This window comes from Tyto alba, unplaced genomic scaffold (genome assembly GCF_018691265.1).
Source record: "Tyto alba isolate M040663 unplaced genomic scaffold, T.alba_DEE_v4.0 Super-Scaffold_41, whole genome shotgun sequence".
NCBI lineage: Eukaryota > Metazoa > Chordata > Aves > Strigiformes > Tytonidae > Tyto > Tyto alba.
Window position 1 is genome coordinate 23,480,115 of NW_024881317.1, and position 10,445 is coordinate 23,490,559.

Below are 10,445 nucleotides of genomic sequence, written 5' to 3' on the forward strand. Positions count from 1 at the left end.
AGCAGTTTGCACCCAGCGTTGGGTGGTATTGATTGCTTAAGAGCTCCAAAGGTGTCACCTTACTATGAAATGAGGTGAGACTGGAGTTACCGGAGGGGGATTCCTCCTGCAAGAGCATCACTGCCAGCTCTTTCCGCACGAGCATCTCCCGCCTGGGGGATGTGAGGGCATTGCTTCCTCACTGCCTGCCCTTGCCCTGCCCATGCCTGCTCATCATCCTGCCGCGGGAGGGGGCACAGCGGGTGAAAAAAGCTGCTTAGGATCTATCCCCAGGGTTTAAATTGTCCTGGGTTATTGTTGGAGGATTAGGAGGGGATTTGGTATGATTGGTTGCAGCGGGTTAAATATAGGCTGGTGTATGTTGGAGGATTGATGCTCCAGCAGGGAAGGGAGGGATGGCTGTGTGCTGGCGTGCTTTGCCCCTCTCTCCTGTGATTGCAGTGGTGGGGGGGGAAAAAAAAAAATGCCAGCACATTCTTTCTAATATCACATGCTGGCCCCCGGATGCACAGGAGACTCTGGTGGCTTGTCATGCAATTAACTTCCAGCGGCACACGTGGTCTTCGCCGGCTTCAAAGAGGGATTGAACCAGCACTGGCTGCGTGGTGTGGAGGGCAGAGGGAGCTGCTCTGCCGAGCCCCGTGGCCGGGAGGGATGAGGTCTGGGGTCTGGGTTAGGGCTGCTGGTCCCTCAGCACCTGCTTGGTCCTTCTGCAGCCCCTGGGAGCATCCTGCAGCAGCTCCCCCAGGGTGTCCCGGGGATGGTGGGTTTGGGTTGGGGGGTAGGATGCAGCCAGCAGCTTCTCTGTGTTTTAAGAAAGCGGGGACAGGCTCCTGCCTGCTAAAAAAAAAAGCTGCATTAGGAGGAACAGAGGTAGAAGACCACCCTCCGCATGCCTTCCCTAGGATGCCGGGCATCAGCATCCCCCTCCTTCCCACCGATCTCCCCCTGTGTGCTGCTGTGGGCTCCCCGCAGTTGGTTTCACCACTTGTTTCTACCCCATGTTGCCTCCAGCATCGTGTCCCAGGCTGTGTCCATGTTAAGGCAGGTCCCCAGCACCTTTCTCCAAAGGCAGGACCCAGCCTCTCCTGCTCACTGGGATGAGCTAGCTGTAGGTCTTGCCCGTGTGCTGGCACCTGTGTCTTCCCACAACCTCCTGCCACCGAAGCACCCAACATTTTCCAGGAGAGAGAGAGAGAGAGAGAGAGAGAGAGAGAGAGAGAGAGAGAGAGAAGAACTGCATTTCATTTCTCTTTCAGAAGGAGACCCACGTGTCAGGCGTCAGCTCTGTATATTATCCCCCCCGAAGCCTGCAGCTGGCTGCTGGCACAGCACAACGGGGCATACGGGCTGAGATTTATAAACGTGCTTCAGGCACAGCTGCTCTGGGCTCCCTCAGCTCCATCCATCTCCGGGGGCTGTGCGGCTGTATATCTCACTGCGCTCATCAACCCTTGCAAATGAGTTTCCTATCTCCCGAGTTTTACCTCGCTCAGATAAATGTGCTCAGCACAACGGACTCCGCTCCCGGTCAGATTATTTCTGCGGTAGTCACAGCGGTCCATGGAGGGGGCGGGGGGGGGATATCCATGAAGCTGAGTGATGCTGTGAAAGGTCCCTCCACCTCCAAGGAGAGATGCTGAGGGTCCACGTTCTTGGTGTGGGTGTGAGGCAAGCTGCTTCCCTTCTCGAATTGATGCGGAAAAGCTGAAGCCGCCGGGTTTTCTGAATGCCCAGTGTCTTTGCTCCAGTGATGGAAGGAGATGGAGCCCCTTGGGGGGTTCTCCAGGCAGAGATACGGGGCTGATGGGTGTCCCCGGGGGGTGCTGGAGCAAAGCAAAGCACGGGGGACAAGGATTGTTCCCCCAAGGTTGGTTTTCCTGCCAGGGGTGGTCGCCTGCCCGGGGATGCTGGGCTCAGGTTGCCATCTAGTGGCAATAACAGCCTTTTCTGGAGGGCCATAGGGTTCATGGCTGTGCACGGGGTGGGGGTCATAACCCTGCTGGAGGGATCTGCAGCTCCGTGTTGGGGTCCACAGCCTTGCTGGGGGCTGTCTGCATCTCCCCTGAGGGATTCCCAGCCCTCGGTCCCCAGAGATCACCTTCCCTACCCTGCCTGAGCGCACATGGAGCCAACGTGGCTCTTCACGCCTTCCCAAATCCTGCAGCCCTTTGGGGCGTGCTGGTTTTAGCATCCTTAGGAAAAGAGGGAAGAGTGCTGAGTGACTCAATGAGGAGAGGTTGGGTGGGCGCTGGCCAGAGCTGTGCCAAGAGAGGGGATGAGCTGAGGGTCTCCAACTCCCATCTTGGTGCCACTTCAGCCCGGAGCCCAGGCTCTCGAGAGTCCAAGACCCTTTGTCTCCCTTCCTCCAGCCCTAGAGCTGAATTCTTCATCCTGCCTATCTCAAGGGGTAGATCCCTCTTTGCCCTGGTGCCCAGGATAGGGCGAGACACCGTGGGGTCCCGCCTGGCACTGTCTGACCCTCTCCCCTTGCCTTACAGGCATGCTGGTGGTCAACGTCACCTGGAGGAACAAGACGTACGTGGGGACGTTGCTCGACTGCACGCAGCACGACTGGGCACCTCCCCGGTAAGTGGGGTGGGGGTGGAGGGTGTAAACCCGGCCACGTACGTCCCCTCTGGCACTCAGTACCCTCTGCCCCGTGCCCGTGGGGCTGCCCGGGGCGGTCGGCATCTCCTCCTTGCCCAACGGAGCTGCTCCAGTGGCTCGTGACCCTGTGGTCACAGTCTCCTTCGTCCCGGAGACTGGAAAGGGTTGAGCATTTGCCAGTGGACCTCCCTGGTTCCTCTTCACTGGGCAGTGGGAGCCTGCAGGATCGATAGCGAGGGGAGGAAGCGGGTCCCCACGGTGCAGCGGGGGGTGGTGTAGGCCCGGCACGGCCACCTCTCCTTTCAAACCTCCTTGTCCTTCTGGCGGCAGGTTCTGCGACTCTCCCACCAGCGACCTGGAGATGCGCAACGGCCGGGGCAGGGGCAAACGCGTGCGTCCCAACAGCAACACGCCCGTCAACGAGGCTGCCGCCGCTTCGGACAGCAAAGGGACCAGCAACAGCAGCAAGACCCGGGCAGGGGCCAACAGCAAGGGGCGCCGGGGAAGCCAGAACTCCTCGGACCACCGCACGCCGCCCGGCGGCACGGCAGAGGACGTGAAGGCCAGTCCCTCCTCCGTCACCAAGCGGAAGAGCAAACCCCTCTCCGACATGGAGCTCAACTCCAGCTCGGAGGACTCCAAGGGCAGCAAGCGCATCCGCACCAACTCGATGGGCTCGGCGGCCGCGCCGCCCGCCGCGGTCAAGGTGGAGCCGGCTGTTCTCGACCGAAACTGCCCTTCTCCCATCCTCATCGACTGTCCCCACCCGAACTGTAACAAGAAATACAAGCACATCAACGGGCTGAAGTACCACCAGGCCCACGCGCACACGGACGACGACAGCAAGCTGGAGGCGGACGTGGACAGCGAGTACGGCGAGGAGCCCTCCCTGCACGCGGACCTGGGGAGCTGCAACGGTGCCGCCGGCTCGCAGAAGGGCTCGCTCTCACCGGCTCGCTCGGCCACCCCCAAGGTGCGCTTGATGGAGCCCCACAGCCCCTCCCCATCCAGCAAATTCAGCGCCAAGGTCCCCTGCAAGAAGAAGCTGGGTGGGGAAGGAGACACCGACCCGGGTGCCCTCTCCAACGATGGCTCTGAGGACGGTCCCTCGGTGGCCGATGAGACGAGCAACGATGGCTTTGACTCTCTGGAGAAGCGATGTGTTGACAAGGACAAGTTGAAGAAGGCGTCCGGTGCTAAGCCGGAGAAGATCCCTTCCAAAAGCTTGAAGTCTGCCAGACCCATTGCGCCAGCCATCCCACCCCAGCCGATTTACACCTTCCAGACAGCCACCCTCACCACAGCCAGCCCTGGTTCCTCCACGGGCCTTGCCACCACCGTGGTCCAGACCATGTCCAACAGCCCTCAGCTTAAACCCATCCAGCCCAAGCCTACGGTGATGGGAGAGCCCTTCGCGGTCAACCCTGCCCTCACCCCTTCCAAGGAGAAGAAGAAGAAGGACAAGAAGAAGAAGGAGCCCAAGGAGGTAGAAAACCCTTTGACTCCCGGCAAAGCCTGCAGAGCGGAGGAAGGCAAGAGCCCTTTCCGGGGGGAATCCAGCGACCTGGGGATGAAAAACGAGGGGTTGCTGAACGGCTCATCTGACCCCCACCAGAGCCGGCTCGCCAGCATCAAGGCCGAGGCGGATAAAATCTACAGCTTCACCGACAACGCCCCGAGCCCCTCCATCGGCGGTGCCAGCAGGCTGGAGAACACCAACCCAGCCCAACCCATGACCCCGCTGCACGTTGTCACCCAGAACGGGGCAGAGGCGAGCTCGGTGAAGACCAACAGCCCGGCCTACTCGGATATCTCCGATGCCGGGGAGGACGGCGAGGGCAAGCTGGAGAGCGTGAAGGCGAAGGATCCGGAGCAGCTGGTCAAGGAAGGCGCCAAAAAAGCCCTTTTCCCCCCGCAACCACAGAGCAAAGAGTCTCCCTACTACCAAGGCTTTGAAACCTACTATTCCCCCGGGTACCCCCAGGCAAGCCCGGGACCCTTGAACCCCGGCAGCCAGGCCACAGCCGAGACACAGGCCTTGAAGCTGAAGAAGGACGAGGAGCAGGAGAGCCCGGAGGTGAAGGTGAAGAGTGAAGCCTGCGAAGAGAAGAAGGCAGAGCTGGGTGGCTCCAGCCAGCAGCCCTCGGTCATCCAGCAGCGTCCCAACATGTACATGCAGTCCCTCTACTACAACCAGTATGCCTACGTGCCCCCCTACGGCTACAACGAGCAGGGCTACCACGCTCACCTGCTGAGCACCAACCCTGCCTACCGCCAGCAGTACGAGGAGCAGCAGAAGCAGCGGCAGAGCCTGGAGCAGCAGCAGCAGCGGGGGCTGGAGAAGAAGGCAGAGCTGAGCTTGAAGGAGAGGGAGGCGGCGCTCAAAGAGGAGTGGAAGCAAAAACCGCCCATGCCCCCAACGCTAACCAAAGCCCCGAGCCTCACGGACCTCGTCAAGTCGGGGCTGAGCAAGGCCAAGGAGCAGGGAGGTCCTGACATGGCCAAATCCGTCATCATCCCCAAGCTGGAGGACTCATCCAAGCTGTCTGGCAGCCAGGTTGCTGAGGGGCTCAAGGTGAAGCTGAGCGAGGCCAGCCACCTCGGGAAGGAGGCTGCCGAGACGAAGGCTGGCTCCGAGTGTGGCCGGCAAGCGGAGGTGGACCCTGTGCTCTGGTACAGACAGGTAATGCCCGCCCGCTGCCCGGCAGAGGGCTTCCTCCTGGAGGAAGCCCCTCACCGTGGCTTCGCTGCAGGGGGTTTGCTGGGCCGTCCCCTCCGAGAACGGGCGGTGTCCTCTGTTGGTGATGGGACTCCACAAGGTTCCCTTGGGGCCAGCGAAAGGGTGGGGCTGGGAGGCCGCGGATGGGCCGAGGAGAGCCCAGGGAAGGGGCGTGGGGTTCGCTGGTCTCCTCCCGATCCAGCCTGGTTTGGGGGCCAGGCAGGGCCGGGGGGAGGCAGCTGCTCTGATGGTTGGCTGGTTCTTGCAGGAAGCCGAGCCCCGGATGTGGACCTACGTGTACCCAGCAAAGTACTCGGACATCAAAACAGAGGACGAGCGGTGGAAAGAGGAGAGGGACCGAAAGTTGAAGGAAGAAAGAAATCGAAGCAAAGAAGCCGCATCCAAGGAGGACGGGAAGGAGAGCACCAGCTCCGAGTGCAAACTGACCCCCACCGAGGAGGCTCGCATGGTGGGGAAGGACCCCAGACCCAGCGTCCACGTCCCCGTGTCTTCACCCCTCACGCAGCATCAGTCCTACATCCCCTACATGCACGGCTACTCCTACAGCCAGTCGTACGACCCCAACCACCCCAGCTACCGGGCCATGCCCACCGTCATGATGCAGAATTACCCAGGTAGGAAGCCGGGGTCTCCTTGGGGACATCCCCCCGCGGCTGTCCCCCCGCTGCCGGAGCGCGGACGGCTGTGGGACATCCTCTCGCAGGTGGCAGCACGTGTACGTGCCTCCACAGTGCCGCCCCGAGACTCCTCATGCCCTCACTGCTTTTTCTTCCCCCCCCCCCCCCCCCCCGCCCAGGATCATACCTCCCCTCCAGCTATTCCTTCTCCCCGTACGGGAGCAAGGCGTCCGGCAGCGACGACAGCGACAAGTCCCGAGCCAGCCCCAGCGTGAGTTGTAAATCCAGCTCGGAATCCAAGGCCCTGGACATCCTGCAGCAGCACGCCAGCCACTACAAGAGCAAATCGCCCACGGTGAGGGTCAGGCGGGCGCTGGCTTTGCCCAGCTCTGTGCCTGAGCTTCGGGACGGTCCCTGGATCTTATAACCAGCCTGGAGCAACTCTGCCTGCTGTGGGGTTTTGCCGTTTCCGTCGGGGACTCAGGGCCCACAGCACAACCCCTTTGGGCTGGATAAGCCGAGCCTGTGGGCAGGCCTGGCCCGGGGAAGCACCGGGGCTCCTCCGGGCCCTGCAGCAACCGGGTGTGACGCTTGTGGTCAGCCGTGGAGCTGGGGGGTGGGATGCGGGGGCTCCCTCCATCCCACAGCACCGTAGGGTCGTGAGCTCCTCCTGGGCCGAGCTGGGAGACGGAGCTTTGGCGCGGCGTGGGGAGACCTGCCCTCAAACAGGACCCCTATCATCCGCGCTGCTTTTGGGCTGGTCACCGGCCACCCCGGCACCTCCCCGCAGCGTCATGGCCAAAGGCTGGGGGGGGGGGGAAATCATCCCGCTGGGGCGGCCCGGAGCGCCCAGTGTGGGTGTGCAGCTGGCGGCCTCCCTCAGCACGCACCTGCTTTCTCCTCTCCAGATAAGCGAGAAGACGTCTCAGGAGCGGGACCGCAGCGGCTGCGGGGTGGTGGGAGGCAGCGGGAGCTGCGCCAGCGTCGGGGGAGCCGGCGGCGGGGAGAGGAGCGCCGACCGGCCCCGCACCTCGCCGTCGCAGCGCCTGCTCTCGACGCATCACCACCACCACCACCTCGGGTACTCGCTGCTGCCGGCGCAGTACAACCTGCCCTATGCAACAGGTGAGAGCCGACCCTCAGCCCCCCACCCCGGCGTGGGGAGCGGGGAGGAGCCGGGGCCGCCTTCGCCCGGCCTGAGCCCTCGCCCTCGGCTTTGCTTCGACTGAATCCGGCGTTTTCCAGCTCCTGACGCTGCTTCTCCTCCGCAGGTCTCTCCTCCACAGCCATCGTTGCCAGCCAGCAAGGCTCCGCTCCCTCCCTATACCCGCCTCCCCGGAGGTGAGAACGGTAAGGCTCTCCTCCTCACCCGTGGGCACCCAGGCTGGGGCAGGAGGTGGCCGGGGTGGGCGCGCTAGGGCTGCCCCTTGAGGGTTTGGGGTGCCCCCGTCACCCCGGGGCTCAGCGGGCTGCCGTTGGCGGGAGCTGACTTGCCTTCGGGTCGTGGCAGGACCGTGACGTGCCGGGACGCCTGGGCTGTACGAGACATGTGACTGGCTCACATGGGGAAGCGCTGGAGACTCCTTTAGACATCAGTTGAATGGTGTTAATTGTTCTGCTTGACGTTCCTGCCGTGATCCGAGGCAGACTCTGTCTTCTCCCCCCGCCCTCGTCGGACACACACTGACTCCCCCCTCCACACCCTCCCCTTTGGTGAGTGGGCGAGCTGGTACCTGCGGAAATATTTATTCTACTGGGCACCGGCGCTCGGGATGGAGGCGACTCACCTGCCTGGTGCATATGAAGAGGAAACGGAAGCACTGAGGTTTCTCGATGGATTTGGGACCCCGCCCACGTCTCTGCCAGCTGCTGCTTCACAGTGGGACTGGGGGCGGGCAGGGGTGCTGCCTCCTGCCCGCTCCTCGCCGGGGCCCGAAGCGCGGGGCCGAGCCTGCCGTGGCGTCGCAGTCTCAGGAAAGGAAGGGCTGGCGCAGGCAGGAGCCCCGGCGGGTGTTGGGGGGCAGGGGGGGGGGTCGGTGCAAGCCTGGGGGGGGTGGGTGTCAGCCTGGCTGGAGGCGGCCCCGGGCCCCGGGGATGTGGTGCATGCGAGGGGCACCCTCGCCGAGCGCCACGGCCGGTCCCGCAGCACCCGCCGCTCCGTGTCTGTCCGGGCAGGAGCCACTGGGCACGTGGCCGGAGCGGTGGGGTGGGGGGAGCTGGGGAGCTGCTCTCGGCCCCGACCAAGCGGCCTCTGCCCCCCCCCCCCCCCACCTCCCCCGGGGGGGGCTGGGGCTCAGCGGGGCCAGGGGGCGGCCGGGGTTCCTCCCCAGTGCCTTGGTGCGGTCCAGACCTGCCTGGAGCTCACGCCCGTGGCTTTCGAGTTGTTTTCTGAGCTGTGACACTGCAAACCCCCCCGGCCTTTCCTCTGCTCCCCTACCCCGGCAAGCGCTCCCCCAAACCTGGGGGCAGCGTGTCCCGCTCGGAGGCGAGCCGAGGGCTGCTGGCTCCCCTTCCCGTCCCCCTTCTGCTTTTAAGGCAGCTTCCCCCGCGCCGCGGGCAGAGCCCAGGGAGGAACACGCACACGTGGGCTCTGCCAGAGGCACCTGGGGCCGTGCTGGTGGCCCCCCCCCCCCCCCACCAGCCCCGTAGCACCAGGCCCCAGCAGAAGCCGGGCCCCACTCCCGGCTGCTCCCCAGCGCCCGAGGACAGGGGCTTTCTGGTCCTCTGCTCCCCCAGCCCCAGCGCGGCTCTCCCCGGGCCGATGCTCTACCTCGGCCCCACAGCAGCCGGGCCCCTGCCCCCGGCTCGCTCTGCGCCTCTCCCCCCTGCCCGGCCGGGGAGCGTGGGGGGGGGGGGGGGGGGGGCGTCGGTCTCGGGTGTGCGTGTGTGTCCGTGTTGCACCCGGCCCCGAGGGGCCGCTGTACGGGGATGCTCTGCCCGCCGGGCTCTGTACATACTGTAAAAAGCAATTGTTTGAAAGCTGTTGTTTTGGGTTTTGTTTTCTTTCCCCGTTTCCCCCACCGCCCCCCTTCCCCACCGCCCCCCCCCCCCCATCCCACTTTACCCAGTTTGAAAGGAGGGTGCTCCCTGCTCTCGGCCCTGGCTGCGCGGGGGCCCCAGCCTGCTCTTGTTGTTCGCCTCATTCTGCTTCCACTCTGCGTTGTCTTTGCAAGGAGATGGGGCCGCGCGGCCCGGCACGCTCCTCGGGGACAGGGTAGGCGATGCCGAGGGGCACCCCACCCCACGCAGCCTCTGGGCTGGGGGGAGCCCCACAGCCCACCCGTGGCGGAGCATCCCAGCTCCCCGCACAGCCAGGGCCCACCAGTGGCTCCAGGGGTGGGGGGTGGGGGGGGTGCCCCAGGCTTTGCTGGCAGTTGAAGGGGGGTCAGGGGGGGCTGCTCCCCACCTTCCCACTTGGGTCCCAGTTGCGTCTCCCTTTAGGTGTTTAAATGAAACAACGGTTTATGCAGAATAGGTTTGAGGTTTGATGTTTTCCGGGTTTTCCTGGTCAGTTCTCGCCCAGTGGGGCTGGCACCCCGGCCCCCCCCCCCCCCAGCGGTGCTGCTCCCTTGCCCGTGGGGTCTCCCCAGCCCCACAGGGCCCCGCGGGCGGCCGGCCAGGGTGTCAAACCGTTGGTGTTTATAGCTCTTGTTTCCATTGACGTTGCTGTGTTGGGTTTCATTTCAGTCTTCCTGATTCTGCCCTTCTGTAAAGTGTACATTATTACCAAGTTCCTTGTTTTTTTATATATATATATATAAATATATATATATACAAACTGTACTCTTCTTGCCTTTGTACATTTGGGCAAGGAGAGAGAATAAATCTTTTTAAGAGACAATCACAAACCTGTGAGGGTGGCTTTTTCTTCCTGCTCCCCTGCATTCTGGTCCTTTGTCCCTGGAAGCTGTGGCCAGTGATTTTGGGGGGGGGGGGGTGGGGGTGGGGAAGAGGGGTCTCCCCCCATCCCTGGGACACCGCTGAGAGCTGAAGCAGCCGTGCTGCTCCTCCTGATGCCAAGCTCGTCAGGCTGCGGCCACCGAGGCTGCGTCCTGTCCCCCAGCACCGACCCCTGGGCTCTGCCACCTGGGCGTGCTGCAGCCAAGCTCAGCCCTGACAATTCCGGCTGGAACACCCACCCCACCCCCCCCCACCCCCGGCCTTGAACCCCCGGGGAAGCAGCCAGGGCCAGCTGCCCCCCAGCAGGCAAGCCCGTCCCTGGGGGGAGGCAGCTGGGGCCGGCGTGGCGCTGGGCAGAGCTTGGCTCCTCCAGCTTTGCAGCAGAGGTGACCTGCGCAGGAGGCAGCACCCAAAGAAATCAGAAAGCGCCTGTTAGATTTTTAATTTTTTTTTTTTTTCGGGGCGGGGGATTTCTGAAGATACTCAGTGGTCCAAGACCTCTGCCGCCTTTGACCGCACTGGCTTGAGCCAGGGCAAGTATTTGGTACTTTACAGAGCCAGCAGGCGCTTCTAGCGCA

General features: G+C 63.5%; 1 protein-coding gene across 3 annotated transcripts in view; it reads left to right on the forward strand.

Moving 5' to 3' along the window:
- The window catches only part of ZNF609 (zinc finger protein 609), a 73,305-nt gene extending 64,359 nt beyond the window's left edge, over window positions 1-8,946 (forward strand). For all 3 annotated transcript variants that reach the window (XM_042804037.1, XM_042804039.1, XM_042804040.1), the window contains 7 exons: window positions 2,502-2,589; window positions 2,941-5,293; window positions 5,598-5,964; window positions 6,147-6,322; window positions 6,876-7,092; window positions 7,239-7,317; window positions 7,478-8,946. In XM_042804037.1, coding sequence (XP_042659971.1) covers window positions 2,502-2,589; window positions 2,941-5,293; window positions 5,598-5,964; window positions 6,147-6,322; window positions 6,876-7,092; window positions 7,239-7,312 — 3,275 coding nt within the window. In that variant the 3' untranslated portion in view covers window positions 7,313-7,317; window positions 7,478-8,946. The remainder of the gene's footprint in view (window positions 1-2,501; window positions 2,590-2,940; window positions 5,294-5,597; window positions 5,965-6,146; window positions 6,323-6,875; window positions 7,093-7,238; window positions 7,318-7,477) is intronic.
- The last annotated feature ends 1,499 nt before the right edge of the window (window positions 8,947-10,445 follow it).